At 40.8% G+C, this 25,199-nt stretch overlaps 2 protein-coding genes across 4 annotated transcripts in view; both read right to left on the bottom strand.

The window, feature by feature from the left end:
* LOC307259420 (uncharacterized protein) overlaps positions 1–6,597 on the bottom strand; it is a 36,303-nt gene extending 29,706 nt beyond the window's left edge. For 2 of the 3 annotated variants that reach the window (XM_080039253.1, XM_080039254.1), the window contains exons 1-2: positions 6,229–6,597; positions 4,834–5,064 (exon numbers count right to left, since the gene is read on the bottom strand). In XM_080039253.1, the coding sequence (XP_079895379.1) occupies positions 4,834–5,064; positions 6,229–6,417 (420 nt within the window). In that variant the 5' untranslated portion in view covers positions 6,418–6,597. The remainder of the gene's footprint in view (positions 1–4,833; positions 5,065–6,228) is intronic. The other variant, XM_080039255.1, reaches the window with a different exon arrangement.
* A 4,232-nt stretch (positions 6,598–10,829) lies between these two features.
* On the bottom strand, positions 10,830–25,184 carry fxyd3 (FXYD domain containing ion transport regulator 3). The gene is made up of 8 exons (XM_080039331.1): positions 25,048–25,184; positions 14,198–14,253; positions 13,384–13,416; positions 13,034–13,060; positions 12,811–12,885; positions 12,666–12,702; positions 12,481–12,521; positions 10,830–11,134 (listed from the first exon to the last, which is right to left on the bottom strand). The coding sequence occupies exons 2-8, from the start codon at positions 14,229–14,231 to the stop codon at positions 11,115–11,117; spliced, it is 267 nt and encodes an 88-aa protein (XP_079895457.1). The 5' UTR covers positions 14,232–14,253; positions 25,048–25,184; the 3' UTR covers positions 10,830–11,114.
* Positions 25,185–25,199: the final 15 nt, after the last annotated feature.

The raw sequence follows: 25,199 nt of genomic DNA, 5'->3' as shown, positions 1-25,199 counted from the left end.
TGATTTGAAGATACTTCCAAAAATGGTCTTTTCCCTTTAGCTTATATTTTCTCACCAAGTCTGAGTATGATATAAACACATCATCTTCAAATAGATCAGCAATGTTACATATACCACTACTAAGCCACTTCTTCCAAAATACCGATGTCTTTCCAATTTTAATCATGGAGTTATACCATAAGGAGGAGTAGGATTGCTTACAATGTGACAATTTAAACATTTTATGTATTTTAGTCCATATCTCTTTAGAGTGTGCCATGATAGGATTGGGTAAATTAAGCGAACACTGGGATAGTCTATCAATAGGTGAAAAAGGGAGTGCCAACTTATTTTCAATAGCAACCCATTCTAATGTATTATCTTTATTCCAGTGTCTGGTTATTTTGGCCATTTCGAAAGAGATGTAATATAATCTTGGGTCTGGCAATCCCAGTCCTCCTTTATCTCTAGGTGAACACATTTTGCTAAGCTTAATTCTGGGTCTTTTCCCTTCCCATAAAAAGTCTTTAATGATTGTATCGTATCGTTTGAAAATCTGAGGGGATGTAGTTACTGGTACCATCATGAGAATATAATTGAATTGTGGTGAAATCACCATTTTTATAACATTAACTTTACCCCATAATGTCAGATTAATTTTCCCCCATTTATCCAGACTAGCTTTAATTTTTTGTAGTACTGGTTCAAAGTTTAATGCCGGAATTTCTTCAATATCCTGGCTTAGTTTTATTCCCAAATATTTCATCCCTTTTGGTACCCATTTAAACCCAAAATTTGTCATTAAGTTTGGATTGAGTAATCCCGTAATAGGCATGGATTCCGACTTTGACCAATTAATCTTGTACCCTGATAATTTGGAATATGTTTTTATTGTGTCCATTAAGTGGGGCGTCGAATTCAGTGGGTCTTTCACCAGCATAAAAATATCATCCGCGTACAATAACAATTTGTGCTCTTTCCCGCCTCCATCCACCCCTTTAATATTTGCATTGGCTCTAATAGAAATAGCTAGCGGCTCCAATACAATATTAAACAATAATGGGGATAGAGAGCAACCCTGACGAGTTCCTCTGGTAAGGTTGAATAGTGGTGATATTATCCCGTTAGTTATCACAGCTGCCTTCGGGCTTTTATACAAGGTTTTGATCCAACTAATAAATGTTTGTCCGAATCCAAAATGTGATAGAGCTGCAAACAAGAATTCCCATTGAACCCGGTCGAATGCCTTCTCAGCATCAAGAGAGAGACCAACGACCGGGTCATTTCCTGTCCTGTTGGTCCATATCAGGTGTAATAGTCTTCTCATGTTGTCCGTGGACGACCTATTCTTCATAAATCCCACTTGGTCAGGGTGTATGATGCTAGGTAATGCACTTTCCAGACGTAAGGCCAAGATCTTAGTTAAAATTTTACAATCAAGGTTTATCAAACTCAGAGGTCTATAATTAGCAGGGTCTGTTGGATCTCTGTCTTTTTTAGGTATAACGGATATCAAGGCGTCGTAAAATGTTGGAGGGAGAGAACCTAAAGTGAAAGCTTCATTATATACCTCTTTTAATATTGGGGCAAAGATATCAATATATTGCTTATAATACTCGACCGGAAAACCATCCATGCCTGGTGATTTGCCTGCTTTCATGCACGAAACAGCCTTCCTAATTTCATTCTCTGATATGGGGCTATCCAGCCCTTCAATCTGATCAGTTGACAGTTTAGGCATATTTAAGTTATTAAAGAAGTCTGTCAATTCGTCCTGTTGGGGATTAATGTCCGAAGTGTATAATTCTTTATAAAACTGTTGTAAAACTTCATTTATTTCCTTTGTTGAGGAGACTATACTATTGCCTTTTTTAATAGCTGGTATCACATTATATGAGTCTTGTTTCTTTAGTTGCCTGGCCAGTAATTTGCCTGTTTTCTCTCCTCCTTCATAGAACGTTGTCCCAAGCCTGAATAAAGCATATTCAACTTTTTTATTGTAGATTTCCTGCAGCTGGAACTTGAGCTTACATATATCTTGATATAACGTATCCGAAAATTGTTTTGATAGTTCCATTTCCTGATTTTTGATCGCAATTTCCAATTCCTTTATCTTTTTTATATTCTCTTTTTTCTTTTTAGAAGAATGTGCAATCATTTTCCCTCTAACATAAGCCTTAGATGCTTCCCATTCCATTGCTCTTGTATTAGTGCTGCCAGCATTAATTTCGAAAAAAGATTTAATATCCTCCTTCAACAGTTGTTTAAAGTTCTCATCCTGTAGTAACGACGTGTTCATACGCCATCTACCTTTTCTCTCTTGATCAGTATTTATATCAATGCCAAGCTCTACTGGCGCATGATCAGAGAGGGCCATTGCATTTATGTTACACTTCACAACATGTTTTATAATGGTGTTTGAAATCAAAAACATATCGATCCTAGAGTAAGATTTTTGGCAGTGTGAATAAAAAGTATATTCCCTTTCAGTAGGATTTGTTAATCGCCATATATCGACCAGGCCAACATCCTCGTTTATCATATGTATTGCAGCTCTATCCTTAGGCATTACAGGGGCACTAAATTTGCTTCTATCTACGCAGGCATCTAAGACTTGGTTAAAGTCTCCTGCCAATATTATTTGACCCTCCATCTCCCCCAGTGTCTTATTCACATTGTGAAAAAAGTGTGGATCACCTTTATTTGGTGCGTAAATATTGCACAGTATCATTTTAGACCCATTAACCAGTGCTTGTATACACACCATTCTGCCTTCTTTATCCTTGATCTCTTTAAGTAAAATAAAACTTAAATTTTTGTTTATCAATATAATTACTCCATTCTGCTTACTAGAAATGGAGCTATGAAAAATCTGTCCAACCCAGCTCCGTTTTAGTTTCAGTGCTTCTTCTCCTTTAAAGTGTGTTTCCTGAAGGAAAGCAATGTCTGTCTTATTATGCTTCAGATAAGTCAATACCTTCCCTCTCTTAACCGGATTCCCACAACCATTTATATTCCAGCTAATGCATTGAACGTGGTGCCTAGCCATATTTAAGTATGAGTAGTATATTGAAACTCAGTTGTAGGCCAGCAATAATTATGTCCCCCATGCTTCTTGCAGTTGCTATGTCTCATTTGGCTCATTTGTACTTTTATCTGTCATCACCAAGCGCAGCTTCAACAACATCTTATGTGTATCAATGTTAACCTTAACGTTTCTAAGAACATAAACATATAGAGAAAAAACCTTTAACTTAGGAGGGGCCCACCTAAAACCTGGGACCTCTGGCTTTTCTCCAGCCATAAAAGACAAAACAGAAAAAAAACAAAAAAGAAAATAAACCTAAACTTTTTGGACCGTGGGGTATGTACACCTAACCAGTAGAGACTCACTCTCTGGCTTTGTTGCTCAGGCAGAACAATATCAAGCTCACTCACCCACCTCTTTGTCCACATTGTCCACTTTTAAATCAACCTCTTTTTTCTTTATATTGTCCAAGACAGTCTTCCTTATGGGTCTTCAACGCGAGTGTTATCCGACATGGTCTCAGCTCACGCATCTGTATTGCAGTTCGCCTTTATGAACTGCTCTGCTTCCTTGGCGGTTGTGAAACTCCGATTCTTCCCCTTCCACGTGAATCTCAGAGACGCTGGATGTGCCAGCGTGTATCTCACGTTGAGCCGTTGCAGCGATCTCTTCGCGGATGTGAAAGTTTTTCTTTTCTCGGCAAGCTCCTGTGTCATGTCAGGAAACACGGACAGTCGCATGCCTTCCCATTCGATGCCCCGCTTTTCTCTGGCCGCTCTCACTACTTTATCCCTCGCCGACTGTCGCAGGAATCTGATCAGCGCTGGTCTGGGCGGTTGTCCGTCATTGGGCACGGGAGCGAGCGAGCGATGCGCTCTTTCGATTTCAAATTCACCGTCAACTTCAATCCCGAGTCCCTCGCCCAGAACTCTCTTAACACAACTCTCCATAGTGCCGTTTGTCCCGTAGGTTTCTTTAAGCCCCACCAGTCGCACATTATGTCTCTTACTGTGATTTTCAAGCACCTGCATACGGTTCCACATAGCGTCCATCCTTTTCTCATCGTGCTCTCGGTTGCTCACCAGCCGCTCGGCTGTGTCCTCCAGCTGGTGGATACGTCCCTCTGCTTCATCCAGCTTCTCCTGTATCCCGTTAACGGTGTTCTTCAGCTCAGAGGTTGTGTGCTTGATGGTTAAAATATCTCCTGCAATCCCCTGCAGCATGGTGCTCATTTTGACAATCTCGGCATAAAGATTATCCATGTTCGGTGTAGCTTGGTCGCTCTCCCTCTGTTGTGTTAAGCTAGCAGTTTCCATATCGTCATTCGGAGACGGACTATTCCTCGTCGACATGCGGCCCGTCGCCTGATCTTTAAAATATTTCGAAGTAGCCATTGGGGTTCGGGTGAACTCAGGGTTACTTTGGAAGCTGTTTTACAAAAATGAGTGGACTATGATATATGATATTTAAGTAAATATATTGGTGGGTTAGCGGAGCTCTTTCACTGCGCAGCCATCTTGCTCGACGTACCCACGTGACTCCCTGTATTAAATATTTTTGACTCAATTTGTCCGCTGATGTATTAAGACCAGCCATATTGTACACAGGACTTGTATTTCAGCTCTCTCTTTACATTTTCAGGGAACTATATGTGGAATATCGCAATATATAGCAATACGCATCATACCGCAATGTATCGTGATATATCAGATCGTGACTCATGTATCGGGATGCGTATCGTATTGTGAAGGCCAATACACAGCCCTATCCATGAAGGTGGATCCGTCCATGAAGCGTATAAATATTAGTGGATGGCTCAAACTCACCGAGATGGAGTAGATGAGGGCAGCAATTCCAAGCGGCAGGCAGCAGCACAGCATGGTGAAGATGGAGTAGCCCAGGTAGTCGTTGACAGGGTTAGCCAGTGGGCCTCGGGTCACGTACACTGTGGGCTGGACAGTGACAGTGGCCGGCTGACCCGGGTACTGCGGCTGACCCGGGTACTGCGGCTGTCCGTATCCCGGTTGTCCTCCATACTGAGGCGGGGCTGCAAAGCCCTGCAAACCACACAGGGAATATAAGTCAAAAGTGTGATATGAAACCAAGTGGGGGAGTTTGGAGGAGCGTCACCTGAATCGAAACTTAAATGTTGCAACATTAAGATCAAGCATTGACCAGGTGTGGGATTTGAGATAAAGCACAGAGGATGTGAAAGTAAACGGTTGCGTGGGTGGTGGAACAACAGTGGTGGCCTGGTTAGGCTTACTTTAAACATGTAAGTAGGCCGTTAAGAGTGTGTTTCTGCTTCTTCCACCATATTCTGTGTTAAATCCTTCCACCTTTCAACACTTGGCCTGGCACATTTAGCTAATAAGTGTCAGCTTTTCAGCTTCCAGCATTCACACGCATTTTCTGCAGGAAATGCATTTCTAGCATACATTTGAAATAGTTTTGGCCCCAAAATAAGAAGAATTAAATTATTAAAACACTTTAACACTTTTGTTATTATCTCCACAGTGGTGATGATGGTGATGTTTTATTTGTTTCTCTCAACATTTTGTTAACCGTTTTTTCTTCGGTGGTAATATTGAATATAAGCCCAACTGTGATTGGTGAGTATAGGCCAATGTTTAGCTGATGAATCCACGACCAATATTGTTATTTGACTGCTGCTCAGATGTATCTTTCTGTCTTTCTGCACGTTCAATAGTCACTAGGCTACATAAACAAAAACAACTTTTATTTGCAAACTAAAATAACCTTTGTAAAGAGGACTTTATGAAACACTATTCAGAAGTGGTGCTCTCAACAATCGGACAGTATTTGTTTGTGTGGCAGGCGATCCAAACTTCTGAAGAGTAGCCAAGCCTAATCCAAATGAAAGCAGCTATAGGGCCTACTTTTTATCATTCCATTTTTTTCGTTCTCATGATGAGCTCAAAGTGTCGAATTAATAATGTAACATCGCGAGTATAAACCTCTTATGGTATAAACGCGTAGCGGCTATAGGCTAATTAACAACATTTAGCAACATATTTTTCCCCTCCAACACTACAATTATTTCCTATAATATTTTTTTATGGGAAGAAATTAGCATGACGAAGCATTATCAATAGCCTGCTATCATATTAACCAGTGTATCGATTTAAAAAAATAAAAATAAACAACATCAAACTGAATACTTAAGCACCCTGAATAAATATATGTTTTGGGGTGCTTACCTGCGGCTGCTGTGGGTATCCAGGGCCGGGTTGTGGGTATCCCGGTCCGGGCTGTGGGTATCCCGGACCGGGCTGGGGGTATCCCGGGTAGGGCTGGTCGTGGTAGGGCGGAGGGGCAGCCTGGCCCATGGGGGACTTCTCACCAGCCCATTCCGCGGGAGGTCCGCTCTCAGATTTGTTGGGGTCCATAATGCAACAGCTTGGTCTCTGGGCTCTCTGGATAAAAAACAAACTAGGTTACTTTGCTCCCCCGGTCCACTTTCTTCTCTAATGTCTAATGGTCGTCGTGTTTCTCTTTGGCACCCCTGCGTTACAAGGCGAATTGACCAAGTCAAGAGCCCAAGTTTTTAAAAATGTTCTCATTAGTGTCAAGCGAGCGGGATAAACGATACACCTCCGGCAAAGACTTTCAAATTAAAAGCACCGTCGAACGTGAACTGAGTTTTCATGTTGACCGCTTGTTAAGAGAGCTGAAGGTGGTGGATATAAAGCGATACTAAAGCGACATGCTGTAATATAAGATTAATTGAGTTTAGAGAGCCTACTGTGGGAATCAGCTTGGCAAAAGAAGTAGCATACTTTTCACTGCAAGCTACAAGGGGAAAATTACTAGCCAATGTTTTTACTACAATGTAGGCCTATTTGTCACAGATGATCAAATAGGCCTACACAAAACCATTTGGTAATTGATTTACCCTTATGCCAATGCAAATAAATAGAAACATGACACAAAACCCCCAAAGTCAATCTTACTTGTCAGTATTCTTGTGGGATGAGAGTTTTGATTAAGTCAATTTGCAGGCAAGGCTGCTGTTGCTGCCCATATCGAATCCATACAGGGAAAACAATATCTAATCAAGGGCATTTGTATCATACGGTTTGTTGGATAACCTCTTAGAGACTAACAATTATTATATTTTCCAATAGGATAGGTTTTAAGTTTTAAAACTCATAGACAGACCCTGGCAGACAGAAAAAAACAGGACACAACAACAAATACTTAGGCCTATTTAAAAAAAAATCAAAGCCAGAAAATCCAGTCATCCAGAGAAAAAGTTATCCAGAGAAATATGACAGTGTGCATGTTCTCCTGCATGCAAATTATGTAGGCATGCTGTCGCCACCTGCTGCAGATATCAATAATTAAAATGAAAGGTTGTCTACAAAACAAACAAAAAAAATGTTAAATTAATGTTCCTAATTAGATGTATTAGTCTATGTAATTTATACATTGTAATTGTTCCTATGTTAGGCCTTTATTTCTAATGCGGATACGTCTTATTTCCGGTCATATTCACGGTCCCATTGGCTGGCTTGATGCTGCTGTCCTACTAATTACAGTTAGCCAATGAGGGAGGGGCGAAGGAGGGGAAAGTGGGCCTCTCTCCCCCATTCCAGGCAGACATTTACGGGAAGTCCAAACCCGATAAATAATAACCGCACGCCCTCTTGAACAAATAGCCTATGGTAAATATCATTTCAGTGAAGAAATCAACCAAGTCATGCTCATCGGGCCCTGCTGTGAAATGCTGTCACTGTCGTTTTTCTGTTAGTATGCCTAAAGGCCTGCCAAGCTATACCTTAGGCCTATATGATTTCTACGTGTGGAATAACCATAAACTAGCCTGGCACCCGCCCGCCTACATGCTTTGACTCAATTTTCATTTCCCTTCAGTAGTGTTCTTTACAAATGAAATGAAGTAGGCTACGATGGTATGGAAGGACCAGGCTAACCAGACTGTATGGAGAAAAACCATAGATAGTATACAAAGAAAACAAGCAGAAATGCAGACGGGTGGAAGCGGGATAACTGAGTATGAAAAAAAGAGATCACTAGATGACAATGTCCGCTAGATGGAGCCAGAGGCTTTATTAACGGCACGGGCAGTTGGCAGGCAGCCATAGGAGCGCACATGTGACGTGTGCGTTTCCTGTTATGACAGGGATCTGTTGTCATCATTTTATATAGGCCTACTATGGTTGTCATACACCCACCCATGCTTTAATTTTTTGCCTGAAATGCTTTCTCAGTATAGCCTTTTTTAATGTTGAGAACTCTTTTAATGTAGCCTATTGTATTTATTAATTTGTTAACAGTTGAAATGAAAAATGGTAGGTTGGTGAATGCTGTGGTAATAGCTGTTAGGGAGAGACCCTAACAAATATTAACTCAGCAATCATTCACTATTGTTAACTTTTCTCAAGTTGGTCAACTCGGCCTTGAAAAGGTTTCGGGAGACTTGGATGTCTTCATTAGAATTATTCATTGAAGCACAGCAGAGCAAAAACAGCACAGCAACACAAGTGAAACAGTGCATTGTCACCCAATCAAGTCACATTAAGTTACAAGCATATCCAAATAATGAAATAATAAATTTCCGGCGCCGCACGAGTGGCTGCCCTTTACAGCAGCTCTTGCTTACTACTGAGCTTTTTTTTCCTTTTCTTACTGTTTCTTGTATTTTATTTTATTGTATTTTATTTATATTATATTATTTTATTACTATGTGTCTCTATTGTATGCAAGGCTGCTGTATTCCCGCAATTTCCCCACTGAGGGACTAATAAAGGATTATCTTATCTTATCTTATCTTATCTTAAGATTATTATAGTCTTAGTAGTATGTGTGACTCTGAACATTCACGTGCAAACAACTATGGAAATCCATCATCTTGTCTTCTAACAGCACACAACTATTGTCTAGACTAGGGGTGTCCAAACTTTTTTCACTGAGGGCCACATACAGAAAAATCTAGGAACGGCTGGGCCACTTTGCAAAAAGAACATATTTATCAGGACATATAGCTGCTCTGATGTTTAGTTTCATAGTGTCTTTGTAAATTTTAATCCTTCTTCACGGCAACACTTTCCTTGCAAATTAAACAGACACAGGCCCAAGCCTTCATGGGGCCCTAAGCAGAATTTGATAAGGGGGGCCCCTCTCTGATGTTAGGGCTGACCAAATAATTACCTGTTGTTAAATGTCATTCACACTATTGCCTCCAATGTCCAGCTGGGTGAAAATAGTAGCGAGCCGAGATCCTGTGCCTCCTTGAGGGGTCTGGGGGTATGCCCCCCCGGGAGATTTTTTTAACTTTTTAAAGTGAAATGCATGAATCTGGTAGCCTGGAAATCCAGACCCTGATATCAACAGGCGCAGCAAATTTAATTTGCCAGCGCCTAGTGGCAGGTCTGGGAATGCAGGCTATGAATCTAGTGCACTTTGAGAGTAAAATTAAGAGACTTAATCTGAAGTATTTTGTATGAAAAAATTATTTGGAGACACTGTGAATGAATTAGAATCTATTGAAGAAGGACACATAGATTTAAAAAAATAAATACAATTAATTAAAAGGGCCATATTACATTATATTTTTTAAATTGGCCGCGGGCCAATAAAAAGCGGGCGGCCTGCGGGGCCATAGTTTGGACACCCCTGGTCTAGACAGATACACAGAATGGCATAAATGTAGGCCTATTATTAATATGAAGTAACCTTAAATACGGAAAATTCCATAACAACCACCGGCTGCTGATGTTTCATCACCACCAGCCTCCTCACGTGGCCCCTGAGCAGAAGAGTCATTATAGCTCACAACAGGTAAATTGTGTATTTGTGCGTAGGGCCTAATTTTTTAAACACCTGCATTATTTAGTGTTAATGTTCTGGTTATAAATCAAAGATTTGTTCTTATAGTTTTGGAGAGAGTTCAACAAATTTCTTTTGAAGCGAAGCGAAGCAGAAGCCCACTGAGGTGGTGTACGTCAACAAGGATAACTTTTGTGTAGAAGGCTGAATTGAAATAGTACCAAAACAACCCTAGTACAATGTAATGACCAAATACTATATAATGTAGTTCAGGACCGCTCATATTAAAGAAACCAACTTATAGGCCTATAGTAAATGTTTGTTTCAATTGCCCTTAAACTACTACACACATTATGTTAAAATGTGCAATTATAATAACAGTAAGGAATAAAATATGTTTTAAATGCTGTATGTGATACGTATTACAGTTAACATGCATCATTTTATATTAACACAAACACACACACACACACAATATAAAAGTCCACAGCTCATACTTGTTTGTTTCAGTAATTCTTTTTATAGAAACATGACAGTCTTTCTGTATCTCTGAACAGTGCAATCCACTACATTCCTCCATAAAGCTAAAAATGGGAATTAACAGATTATCATGAATAATCAGCACCACTCTAAACACTCATGACTACATCATATATATATATTTCAATTCATATGGTTGACAGGAACATGAATGGACAGTGGGTTAGCTTGGTCAAAGTGAGCGACTAATATCTACATCAATATTCATCTTATATGTATGGTACAGACGACAGAAGCAGTGCGAGACATTGAGACCAACTACGGCATGTGGACACTTAAAGAATTTTTTTGGTAATATTTTTGTGTGACATGACTTTCAGCTCAATCAACCCAAATGATCTAACTAAGGAAAAAGCATTATGAGAGGTTTTTCCAAAAGGTTGAATATGACAGTTTCTTTATGTGGAAGCATTTTCAACATCTAAATAACATTAACAAATCTCAATCTAGGGAACCATAAGTAATAAAAAAAAATGTGTGTACAGTTGTGTGTAGGTCCAAGTGTGTGTGTGTGTGTGTGTGTGTGTGTGTGTGTGTGTGTGTGTGGGTGTGTGTGAAGGTGTGGGCTGCATATCAGTAGCACTGTTATCAGGCAGAAAGCATCACACCTCACAGCAGGTACACGAAGACTACTTTCTGTGGCTCTCTAACAATAAAACAAATGCCTCTCGTTGGATGTATGGAGGCCCCGCTCCTGCTCCTCCGTCTCATCTGCTGCTCGCAGGTTTGGGAATTCAGTGTGCGATCTGGATGGCGTCTAGCAGTCGCAGGCACGATCTGCAGACAGACAGACAGGAACAAGAGGGTTAATCTTCTGCTTCAAAATGTGAATACTACATAGCACACTGGGTCATGCAATCATATACAGTAGTATATTGCTTAACCTCTTTTTCAAAAGTTAGGCTAAATAATTTTTACTAGCCCACTGTTTTAAGTTACATTGTGTAACTTCTGTCGCCCTCATGAGGAAATCGGAGTTATAACAACAACAATGTCGGCACATCTTCATGAGGTAAGCCATCGTTGATCCCGCATGGATTTTATACCTTCTGCTGTAAATCCAGGTTTTTTCTAAGCCGACAGAAGCAGTGCGAGACATTGAGACCAACTACGGCATGTGGACACTTAAAGAATTTTTTTGGTAATATTTTTGTGTGACATGACTTTCAGCTCAATCAACCCAAATGATCTAACTAAGGAAAAAGCATTATGAGAGGTTTTTCCAAAAGGTTGAATATGACAGTTTCTTTATGTGGAAGCATTTTCAACATCTAAATAACATAAACAAATCTCAATCTAGGGAACCATAAGTGATAAAAACTATCAGGCTTCAACTATCTCTTTAGTAAATCCACGGTATGTATCTATATATGCACATCAATAATTATTAGTATAGGATTCATAGTTCTTCTGTAAATGGGCAATGGGGATTAACACACTGCAGCTCATTCTCAGATAATGCGCAGGGGAGAGAGAGAGCATTTGACCATTCAAGAGGAAATTGCCTCTCAGTATGTCCCTGTAGGCCCCTGCAGTGTTGCTTTCACGCACAAACACAATGTTTTTCACTGCATTAAAGCTTTGACTGCAGTTAGCTCATCTTTAGCGATTAAAGTGGCTGTTGCGCGGAGAGAACACCTTTTATTTGTGTGCTATTCACATTCAAGGGGGCAGATTTTACAGATACAACAGGAGTATGGCTGCCTTCCCCCACCCTCCCTGCCCTGGCTGCCAGACGCCCCGAGTCCCACCACCTGTTGAACAGCGAGCATCAGAGTACAGACCTACGGGAGCTCTCCATACTATGTGTGACATGAGGTTTTTTACAGGGAAACAGATGGACAGAGCGAATATAACTTTAAACCTCTGTGGGACGTCAACTGCATGATGAAATTTGAAGTATTTCACAGGCAGAGACGCTGTATATCTTCTTGCACACTGTAGGTCTACCTAAAGATGTGCACCATATAGATGAAGCGCTGTCCTCGTTGTTATGACTGGTAAAATCTATTATCTTTTCTGTTGACATTAACATTTAGCCACAACTTCAAGCACAGTGTCTTCTGTGCGTTCATCAATATTTAGAGTTACTGGAAAGTAACTGTTAAGTGAACAAAGGTTACCTTCAGAGAGCATCTTCTGAGCATTGCTGCCTGCCCTCCTCCTGCACAAAGAAGAACAAGAGAGTGTAACTTTGTTAAATAAAGGAACCCCACCTTTGCAACAGCATTGATACTGATAGTTTGTTGAGAAATTCCACTGCAATTATACAAATGCTTTTTTTTTGTTTAACTGTATGAAGGATTACCTCTTTTCCTGGTTGAACTTGCACCTGCAGTGGCCGCCTGAAACGAGAAAAGACACATTGACTTACTTTATGATATCTGTGTGTATTTGACTGTTGTCTGAGTATGTTTACGACTTTGGGCGTGTGTGTTTCATTTGCATCTTACTGAACAGGATGGTGATGCCAATGAGACAAAGGACGGCAGCTAGAATCAGGCCTCCAACACGCAGTCTGTGGTAGTCTACACAATGAGTAAAATCAAATCAAAAGTTTAGACAGTAACGAGTGAAACAAGCAAATTAGACAAACCGTTAAAGATTTTTACACAAAGCCTTTTTTTAAAGCTTATCTTCTCATAGTTAAAATAAGTTAATAAGAATATGCATTACCAAAGGTGAATGGGTCATCTTCCACTGCTGGAATAGAAATAAAGAGGGTCAAGTCAATGGACAGTTGGTTTGAACAGCCAATGAATGAGAATATACAGAAACATCCACACACCAAACTGTGACGTAACACAGTCAAAAGTACAAAGTGGCATGACCAAACACAAGGGCCCAGTTTGACTCTCTCGCTAATGATTGATATACCCCACTGTCAAATCAATACATTTCAACTTAAAATAACCATTACACTCAATTAGAATACAAAATGTACTATTCTTTCCGAGGTGGCTTATCATATACAGATATTGGATGAAACCTCCTAACCATCAAAATAATGTAATTTGTGTACTTACCACTGTGTTCTTCTGCAAATACCAGGGACACAACTGAAAGAGTAGAGAAGAAGAGAACCGCGTAACTAACATCAACAGGCATCTCAGTTTGTGTATCAGCAATAATCCGGGTGGAGCGAAACATTTTAAAACGTATAGATTCATATGTCCTCGACACTTATACAAACTGTTTTACAATTTTTTTGGAACTTTTGAGTAAAGACAGGTAAATTGCCATGTCTGTTATGCGACGTCGTTGACAAATGAAACTGCGTCAATAAATCAATAATGCCATGATTATTAGAAACCGAGATCTGTTTAAAAATGTTACACAAAAATGTCTTCTCCTTTCTCAACTAGCTACTCTCTTATAACACCTGAAGGAGCTGTGGATGTTATCGCTGCCACCTTATCATCAGAGCACCTTAGGGATTTATTTTCCTACTGTTTCCTATTTCTATAGGGACCTATCATTTAACACACACTTACAAATGTAGAGGGAACTTCAGTAAAGATATTATGTCTCAAGCAGCCTTCTGCCTATTGTCTCACCTCAGACATGTTACTTGTGTCATCAAAAATATAAATACTTCAGTAATGTGCAGACCTTCCTCTGTAAAGGGGAAGTGGAGCTAACTGTTCACTAGTACTGAGCGACGTCACGTAAACAGCCTTTCTCTGGCTGACCAAAACAGATCAATACAATGGCCAAAAAACATTATAAAGAAATTGATTTACTATACAGAATAGTAAAAAGAGGAAATGACTAATCTAACAAAGGAGTTGAGGCAGATTTTGAGATAAAGACTTTGATTGAATTCAAGGTGTCACTCACGTGTCATCAACACCACTGCACAGATCTTTGACATCTTGAAGCTTGAGGCTGTTTATCTGCGGAGACAGAAATACAGACACACTGATATCAAAACAAGTTATATCATCAACAAGTAGAAAGGTCCTTAGATTGTTACCAGTTATTGTGTTGTGTGCAGCTTTACATTACACACACACACACACACAAAAATAATTCTGTTTACTTAAAATCTGTACTTTCACTTCTACTCATGCCTGCATTTTGATTGTAAGCATGAACTACTGTGGTTCACTAATGGCCCATTTAAACGAGGCTCTGGTTGTATTAACATCTGGTAAATGACATCATCTCTCTAGTCACAAATAACCTAATTTGAAATGTGTGTTTGCGTGTGAGAAAGCTGATTATGCAGTAATGCTCTGAACTGGTTGTTACCAGCCAACAGAGTCAACAGAGGCCTGATGCAACATTTGGCCGGTTTGTGTTTTTAAGAGAGGCACTAAAAGGACTTGAACTAACATAGGCCAGCTCTCCACTCATGCAGTGGACAGCACATGAATCTGTGCACCGTGAAGCACGCACATAGAAAGCTGATCACTTCTAGATATGCACAAAGTGGTGTCTCTTGCTCTCTTTCGCACACAGAAACTTGATACGATGTTGATGGGAACAAATGGCTCTAATGGAGCCTTAATAGGAGAGCTAACTCTCTCTGGGTGATGCATTACGCCGTTGCCATGTTAAATCTTCAACTCTTCAATTGTCTTTTCCAAGTCAGTGGTCAATGTTGCCTGTTAATTCTCTACATGTTTATTCTACCGTTACATCATTTACTATATGTAGGCTAGTAAGGTGGAGTCACATGCTGCCACTGTCCACATTTATACACACAAATGCTGATGAAAAAATCCATGAGAATATCATCAGGGTGCACTCACCATTCCATGGCTATTCCTGCCTGAAATGTAGTTTAAATCCTATTTCTAGCATATACATTACTTAGTGGAAGGTTAGTTTTGGGAAGTCAGTGGAGACATTTGTTTCTCTCTGATGCCTGCTCAAAGTCAAAAACAGACAACAAGCTCTCATGTCTTAAGTACTTCCAGTCAGGATTTTTTTCCTGACCCTGAGACAATAATAACGACTTCCATTCATCTCATTTATATCAGCCTTAATGAACAGGTGATGTTTCGTGACAGCTGCAGTTTCATCCCCCACACAGTGTTAGTTGCTCTGTGTGTAATGCACGCTGTGTTGGCTGCCATGTTAGCAGCAGCAGAGGTAACGTGCACTGGGAGGAGAGAGAGGAGACACACCTTAAGTAGCACAGCAGTGATTTTCCACTTACTGCACTTTTCCGCTCATAGTGAAGAGCAAACACAAGCCCGTTGCCAATACAGGCATTTACACACACTCTCTAGTATGTAGTCTGTTGCACTGGTTTGAATTCCTGCTGAATTCCTGCTAGCCTGTAGGACAGCACTATGATCTGTCTCTACTCTATGTTTGCTCAAACTTGAGCTTTATGACTATTTTTGGGGATAATGTGAAACATATTTAATCTTTTATCTAAAGCTTTTTTTCTTTTAGAGAAGAGAATACACTCACACAAAAAACCTACAGGAGAAAATGGTTCTGTTCTGTAAAGTCTCATAGTGCTACAGAGCCTTTTTGGTTTTGTGTTTGTCTCATGCACGCACATGGAGACGCGCATTCACGTGATGAACATGGGTGGCGCCAAGTAACACAGTAATGCACCAACAAAGGCAGGGAGGAAGTAAAAATAAAGTCAATGGCAACAATGCAGGATTCAAACTTTTAACTAGTGTTGTCTTTGCAAGTGTTAAATGAAGAAGGAATATTCAATCAACACATTTGTTAGACCTCGTGGATACACACAAACCCTTTAGTTGTGTAAGAGTGAGTGTTAACAAGGAAATGCTGCAGGGCACCTGTAAGAACCATCTCTAAAGGTATCTCTTAGGTAGTTTTGTTTCTTAAGTACAGTATGTGCAAGTACTCACATACCGCAGCTACCTTGGATCCCTATAAAGCAGGATTTAAGTAAGACATTGTGTCTCCCTTCTCTGCTGTTGGTATTTGGAGTTTGGCAGAAAGACAGAGAGAGAAGCGCAGGATGAGCGTTTCTCTCCTGGTGCCTCTCCATAGCAACCCGTGGCGAGGCAGGGGGAATGTAGAGGATGGCAAACAGGCCAATAACCCCTAAAGAATGCTTTACCTCCAGGGAAAGACACAAGACGTGGGGCAAAGACACACACATGAGAGAGATGGACACAGTGACAAGAGGAAAAAGTTACAGAGGGCAAACTGAAGGTGAGACAGTTAGAAAGGGGAGGCAGAGGAGTGAAAGAGAGGAGTGGGAACAGAGAGAGTATAAAAGAGGTGGTGCCTCCGTCTTCCTATTTGAAGATCATATTTCTAAAGCAAATGTTTGCATAAGGCGGAGCAAGGTGGTGAGTGCTGGAGGTTTGTATTCAACTCCTTGTGTGTGTGTGTGTGTGTGTGTGTGTGTGTGTGTGTGTGTGTGTGTGTGTGTGTGTGTGTGTGTGTGGCACAGCACCCTGGTGGGTAAGGAAAGTATGGTGCATAGTCCCATATGCTTTGAAAACCTGGGTGTTCCTTTAACTCAACATTCAATGTGAAATATCGCTGGCCAAGGCCTGCAACTGTGGATTATTTTCATTCTCGATTTATTGCAATTGATTGATCTGCAGGAGATTTTAGTGATACATTGTTTTTTAGAAAGTAGTCTCATACCACATAAAGGTTTATAATTGAAGTTGCCAAATAATGAGTGTAGATTTATATGACCCATGGACTACTTTGTTTCCCTGTGGAGCCACTGTTCCAGCTCCAGCCGGTCCAGGAATAAAGACCTTTCTGTTCTGGCTCTGTCACAACACTCTGCCTGTCTCTGACCGTCCCTCTCGTTTTGTTATCAGCTCTCGCAGCATCTCTTTCCTTCTTTAGGTTTTTTTTTCCACTTTTTTGTCTCATACTGTTTCTAAACACCTTTGTCTAATAGTCATTTCCACCCATGTTGGAAAGCTTTAATCGCCTGTTTGTTTGAAAGCACTGTTCCACACTGCTCTTCTTCTTAAAACCTCTCCAGCCTCTCTCAACCTCTCCTCCACTACTTCCCTTTTCAGGGACACACTTCTGAACGTCCTAGCTCCTTCACCCGTCCCTTTTGAGTCTTTTCCACTCACTTGTCCCTTCCCTGCCAGATTCCTGGAGCACAGGGTGTTAGGACTCCATGCCCCGTCTCACACTCACACACACACACCACGTCATCTTCTCTTCTTCCTCCCACTCTTCTTCTCCTCTCTTATCCACCCGCACTGTTACACAATAAGCTGCAGGGCCCTTTTTCACTAGTGAATGGTTCCCATAGAAAATGTCTCACACAGAAATCTTGTGATATGTTGCTATTGAAATTCTTTAACGTGTGTCAATGGTGGGATTGAAAATGATTTTACCTTCATTTCACTGAGTTGGAAATATCAGACACTAATTCCCATTATCTGTATGGCTATATGGCTAACCAAAGGTTATTTAATAAGGTGGTGCAGCTAGCTAGCAGGACAACACAAATATTGTGGATGTCTAATGTCAAAAATTAAACTGCCTCTGCAACAATTCATCCAAACAACTAACCACACAAAAACAAATATACACACACACACACGCACCCCCCCCCCCCCCCCCCCCCACACACACACAGGGACACCAGTAGGCTTTAACGTGAGACAATTGTTTACTGCCTTGTTACTAGGTAAGGTGGTGACAACACACATACAGAAAACTCACACATGCACATACACACAATCTCACAGTCACGTCCTTCGAATAACTGAGATTTGTCCCTTAATAGTTAAGAAATAAAAAGCGTCATAGAAGAGTTTGACTTCAAAAGCCAAACAGTACCCATTCTTTCTTAAAACTTCTTCAGGGCCAGGGGTAACATGATTCTGTAAGTGTATTTGTGTCTAAAAACAAGGACACAATTGAGATCGAATTAGTTCTTCCTCTATTGTTGTATACATGACTCATGACTGTGTGTGTTATGAGGATGTAGAAGAGCATTTCTGTGTGACTTAGTTCCATTTTTTTATTTTAATGAAATAGAACCCCCCCACACACACACACCACTACCCTTTTGAAGACTGGACCCTAGTGTGTGTTCCTGTGGTGGACTACAAAGACAGCTGCCTATTCTCAGTGGCATTTTTTAGGCCTAAATTAGCAGCACTGGATTCCAGCGTGCAACACATCCTTTATGACACATGCACGCACGCACACACGCACACACACAAACACACACACAGGCAGGAAAGACTCTGACATTGTGGACTAAAAATACTAACACTGTGTGGACCTGCATTGTACACTATGACCAATGTAAAGTCTCTGTTGTGTTGAAATCAAGGAATCCACTCTGGATTCTCGGTCTGGTCTTGATTTATTTCTGATAAACGAATATTATCCTGGTTAGCCATGCAGGAAGGGAATACACCCACTCTCATGGGCACGCTCCTCGTGCACATAGTGCAGCTTGATTGGCTGTAATTTGCTAATTTTAAAGAAAAAATTGGATGAAACAAAGTGTAAACAGCAGCACGTGGAAAAGAGCACATATAACATTAAATGTGTGAGAATGCACGTGTGTATTTTAACAGCAACAGATTTTTATTGGATTTAGCGTCACTAGGTGGAGCCTTGTTTGTTTAGTAGTCTTGGAAATGAAGAACGAGAGCACACACCTCCACTTTCCACCACGAGTGAGTGTTCTGGTTCTTGTACGTATGTACTGATAATATATAGTTCCATAGAGACCGTGTTTGTAATGTTTGTAATAGTGCAGTGCAGAAATCCCCCATATGTTGCCTACTGAGTGACCGAAGCTCCTGCTACGGTAAACAAACGCCGCTGGTAGACTCCACCTGCTGCACCAGCCCACGTTATAAAGTATGTGTAGATTAGTAAAAGAGAGAGAGAAAAATAAAAAGTGATAGAGCACAAAGCAGAGCAAAAAGGTTTTCTTGACCGCTGCAGAAAGGCACAGTCAGCAATTGTAATTATCACTCAGGATGGAAGCCGGTGTGATAACTGTCGTTCAAAGTTTTATTTAGTGAGATCCTGTCATAATGTATGGAATGTATAGCCCACTGAGGCAAATGTCTATTTGTGATATTGGGCTATACAAATAAAACTGATTTGATTTGATAATGCACAATGTTCATAAGGTATTAATTTAGTTAACTTTTGTGAATTTTTTCTCGATGTAATGTGTTTTTTTTTTTTTTTATGGCTAAAAGATGCACACCTGTGAGCGGATAATTTTTTTTTTTTCAATGCTATTTCTTAACTTTTATTAAGGCAGTTGTCATGTATTATAATGTGCATAATCTTATCAAGAAGCGGTGTGGCGCACATTAGAAGGGTAAATGAATGGCTTGGTAGGCCAAATTTTCTAGAAGAATTTGTAAGGCTAAAGGACTGCTAAAAGCTTTTAACCCTATACATTACATTGCGCTTAGATTTCTCAGTGTTATGGACATATTAACATTGTAGTATGAACATCTTGATTGATAAAACACATGACCTCAGATCTGTTCTTGAATTATACAACTCTTTCTGTCTCTGCAGCTGCCATGGCTAGACGTTTACAGCAAACAGCTCCCGACAAAAGATCAACCTCAACAGATGTTAACTTAAAGGGTTGACTCCATTCGTTGACGTGTAAAAGCACAAAAAAGCGATAGAGATAGACACAAAGACAGACATGGGCTGGGGGAAGCAGCAGTGGAGGCAGTTGACTGATGAAGAAAGGGGCAGACAGATGTACACACAAGATATCAAGTTTGGAAATAAGACTTAGCAAGAGTGGAGAGAAGTAGTGGGAGAGAAACAAGGAGAAGAAGAAATGAGAGAGGGGGAAGGGATGGAGGTAGGGAGGGAGGACGGGGAGTGCGGTTGGGAAAGAGAGGGAATAGAAGGGACACAAAGAGACAGGAGGAGGGTAAGAGGGAGTGGAGCATACATGTGCAATGAGTCACACATGGAAACCACAGGGCTAGCAGCGAGTGACTATGGGCCCACTTACACTAGGGCCGTTTCCCTGTTCCGTGCTGCAGGAAGATTCAGCACGATTCCCCCCCCCCCCTCCCCACTCCCCCCGCTGGCCCGTGGTCACACTGCTCGTGGCCTGGGCACGTTTGCACCTTGCCTACGTCACCGTGCGCGTTTAGGATTTGGAGCGTAGTCTTGTAGGCTATAGGCTACGACTGTTTGTGAATATTTTCATCCGGCTAAAGTTGCATCATATATTCCACTTCCACATTAGAGCAACGAGAATCCTTAAGCTATTGTTTTTTTTTTTAAATGTAGCCTTGGCGTAATAGGTCGCGGTGGACAGTCTCATATTTGTGCAGCACGCTGTTTATCATTAATATAACGGCCCGTCATCAGACCATACGTACCGGATGGTTTTATGCACACACATCGCTCCATCAAATCCAAGTCAGAACTTTTTGTATGGGCAGAGATCGTTTTTTTAAGTGTCTTTATAAAGTTTATTGTTAAACCTTAGTGTAGGCTACTGTTTCCTTATCACCGGGCCGCGGTGTGTTGTTTTGTGCGTCTCCACCGCTATGCGTAAAGGCAGTTATGACAGCTGACGGGAGGAAAAAGAAAAAAATCATCTGACGAACGTGAGTAAACACGAAAACCTTTTTGCTTTGCTTTCTGCGCTCACCTATTTAGCTCTCTCCCTCTTTTATTAGCCCACACACACGTTAATTCTCACACATTTTATGGAGCTACAAGTCCAAGTGGTGGGCAATTCTGGTGCCGACTAGTAAGGCAGCGGACGTTAACGGACTATGCATCCTTAATAAATTCACGTCAGGAACGCCGCCTGTGCGCTTGCTTGTGCGCGTGTCATCTCATTAGCATCTGTACTTTGGCCACGGCACACCTCTCCCAGGTGTGCCGTGGCCAAGGGGCTGTTCCGTGCTGGAATACAAGTTGGCGTGGTCACACTAGCCAAACGTTCTAGACTTTAGTATGCTAATGAGCTTTGGCACGGGGCCGCGGCACTAGTGTGAGTGGCCCCTATAACAACACACTGCATGCTCCTCACTCTGAGTACGTTTTCATCTTTTCATCTCACCTTCTGCAATTAACTGTTAATCCTAGTCATGGCTTGTCCTTCTGACATTCATTTTCATAATGCTTAGCCTCAATACAAACAGTTTTGTATTTGTAAGTGTTATAACCTTGCTGGGCGCTGTCAATAAACATATCCGGTAGAGTCCAAAATCAGTGAGTATCTCGTCACGATACACTACCTGTTGGTACTGAGAGTGCACTGAAAGAAACCTGGTGTTAATACACAGCCTAGGCTCTGTAAACGGGTATTTAATCAAAGGGGGCCCACCGTAGCTTGCAACCTGCTCGTTTACGGAGTCTAGGCTGTGTATTAACATTGGATTTTTTCCCCCAGCACACAATACAGACAGGTAGCGGATCGGGAGGAGATATTCACTGATTTTGACAAAGAAGTTATTTTGTCAACAAGCACTCTCCAGGATTGCTGTCTCCACCTTTAAGGACTTGTTGGCTGTGTCTGCAGAGCTTTGTAGTTATAGGGCAGGCACTGAAGGTCACAGTCGCATTATAAAATCAATGTCTTCTTGTTGAGGCTGATACATTTGTGAGGAGAAAGTGTGTCTCTCCTAAGTAACGCTCTCTCTTTCTCCCCCACAATGCTCTGGACCGTTTTCCTCCCTCCCTTCCTCGCTCTCCCTTTTTCTTTTTTAAGAATCGTGGTCATGTGAGGAGAGGTGAGAACAGCGGGCTAAGTCTGTTTCACCTGAGAAAGCACAGACAACTACTCTGTCGCCACCTTCTCTCTCACTCTGGAAGCTCTTCTATCTCTCTTCGACTATATTCCTCAATATGAGTGGCATTGAGCTAAACACTGTCAAATATTCTGCAGTTCGACAGGTGTGTGAGTTGGATGTGTAACTGTATCTTTCCCCCCATGTGTGCATTTGTATGACTGCAGGACCATATAAGGCTTTTTTTCGTCTTTTAAAAACCTAGTCTATTTTTTCACTCCAAGAACAGATTATCCTGCAGTGCAACAATTCCATTTATGTTAGTTTTAGCCAAAACTATTTTCACTTTTCAACCACGTCAGAGTACTAAAATAACCCCCAAAATACATTGGGGACCATAAATCCTTGAGAAAAATCTAATTTGCTTGTTTACCGCCACGGAAGGGACATGAATTTGTTGTGAGGTAGACATGGTGCAGAGAGCAGCAGATAGCTCACCAAAGAGCATTTAAGCCTTTAGGCATGTCTATGGTCATGGCAACACTACTTGCTACAAACACAATAGACCTATACTTTACAAACTGCAGCTCATTCTGGCCTGGGGTCGCTCTGCTTTCCTCTCTGTATAACGGCCAAACTTTGGTGTGAAATTAACTTTTGTTCTGTGAATCCATGGCATGGACTTAGAAACCTTATGTTCAGCTTCTTGGTTAGCTGTTTACCATTGCAATGCCTGTATCTGAGACCTTGCTAGGTCACGGAAACACTTGATTATAAAAAGATAAATAAAAAATAATAATAAAACAAACCATAACTGTTTATGTGTCCTTATCCATTGATAATCAGTTATTGCTTTTTATTGTATTGTGCCCCCATAAACAACTGCTTAAATCTTTATGTTAATCAGTGAACGATTAAGTCAATAATGGATCTACTTATGGATGACACATTGATAACCAAATTAATCACTTACATAATTTAATGCCAAAACACCTGATTAGGGGAGAACGGGGTAATTTGTCACACGGGTTGGTTGTCACAGTCGTTATATCTCGGAACCAGAAGGTGCTGTCTGTGAAATTTTGGTATTTAAATATCCAGAATTGGGATCAGAGGTCACCTACATAGTCTTCCTTGGAGTTAGACTTCTGAATTTGAAGTGAGACGACTGTTTGTGTTTTTCATGTCAAATTGAAAATATTTAGCTCCTCAGTATTTTTCTTCTAGGCTTTTACACAATGGGTTTATAACAACACACTTGTTACCCATACAAAGTGTGAAGGGTAAACTATAGTTTAGATTGTGGTTAGCAAGCTAATTAGTTGTCAGATGGTTGTTGGCCTTGATGCTAGCAAGAAATTCAAGTTGGGGTTGGTCGTCACATTTTTTGGGGGGTTGGTTGTCACATGTTATCTCAAGGCTGCAGCCAGAAAAGGAACCCAATAACGAAAGAAAATGTCAAGCTGTATCCTCACTGACACCCCAGAGAAGGAAAGAATAGAGCAGGAAAAGGCAGCTAGCATGCAAAAGAAAAAAGGGCAACAAAATCAAAACAACCCAGTGCATCCCAAACCAAACTTTCAAATTTAGCTCTACTTTCTTGCCTTCTTTTTAAGATTATTCCCATTAAGATAACATGGTGACAAACAACCCCATAGTGTTTGACAACCGACCCCTTGATGGGGTTGGTTGTCACAATGTGTAAGGGTGTCTTTGATGATTAATTTCTTATTTATTACAATAAGATAGAAAAAGTGAGGTGTACACTTTTCAAGCCAACACCTTAAGCTTCAATTTAATGTAGGAATGACTATTGAAAGATGTTTAGGTGATAAGCAATTCTCACTAGAGTAAAAAGTGTGCCTACTTACCCCGTTCTCCCCTACTGCATGTTACAGCTCTCAAATTTTGATTTAATTTTTTCACACAGTTGTAGATTTTGATGTGTTTTGAATGCATGTTACCTAAATATTTAACTTGATTTATCCCACAAATGATCAATAATACAGTCGGTACAGTTTGACATTTAATAGCAGAATAAGAAGGCGTCTGTATCTGCCCTTGTCCCAATCTGTCCTTGTGCCACATGGTAGCAAACTGCTATCACCACTGCTCTTATCTGCTCACACACACACACACACACACACACACACACACACACACACACACACACACACACACACACACACACACACACACACACACACACACACACACAAATACAGTGTGTGTGTGTGTTCAACAAAGCATGCAACAGTAGGCCTAGCCTATCAATACTGGAAAAATTCCAGGAAGCATTTGGTGTTTGAGGAGTAAAATGTCTCAAACTGCTATCTGTTGGTTAAAATTATTTGGCCCGTGACAATTGTGACCTGTCCACTCTCCTATCGTATTGGCTATATTTACATTCTTAAACTATGTTAAATATTGTGAGTCCTTTTCTCTTCTTTCTGGTGAAAAATATCATACTTAGCAGACACAGTAGGCCTACAACATTTTAGAGTAGGCTACACTGCGCACTTTAAGCCTGCAGTGTAACCTATTTTTTATTTTTTTAAATGAAGGAACACTATCTTCTCGGCTCCTTACGCACGTTGGCGCGTGCCATGCCATTGTCATGGCTCGAGGATAATTGTCAGCCAGTTTATGATATGACATAGGCTATGTTGTAGGCTATAGTGCATTCAAACTTTAATATTCTTGTATCTCTGAAAAGATAGGCGTACCCTTATAGGTTTCATTCGAACCGTTTTGAGTTTTTAGGAACTGAATGACACAATTGGCGATAAATAGGCCTACAGTTATTTAACAATTGTTTCACTCAGAAGCTGCGGTTGAATTAAATTGTCCGTTAACTTTTGTTTAACAGTTGAGCAAGAGGATGCTCACGTCACCGTCACGAGCGTGTAAAAGATTTGAACTTCTTGAGCAAATTTCCACGATTGAAGTTAAGGAGACAATGTTCTGTGAAATGATAAGAAATGAATTTAGATGTCAAGCACTCACCTCTGTTGTGTAAAAGCAGAGACAAAAAGCGAGTAAATGTCTCAGCAGCGGACGGATATGTGTGTCAGAAGCAGCGACTTTTCTCCACTCTGTGCGCCAACACCCTGCCCGCTCCGCCGTCACACTCAACAGGTTGGCTTGGTTTTTGGTTA

The sequence above is a fragment of the Ammodytes marinus genome (genome assembly GCF_949987685.1).
Source record: "Ammodytes marinus genome assembly, chromosome: 13".
In the NCBI taxonomy this organism is placed as follows: Eukaryota; Metazoa; Chordata; class Actinopteri; order Uranoscopiformes; family Ammodytidae; genus Ammodytes; species Ammodytes marinus.
This window is presented reverse-complemented; position numbering and strand designations above follow the sequence as displayed.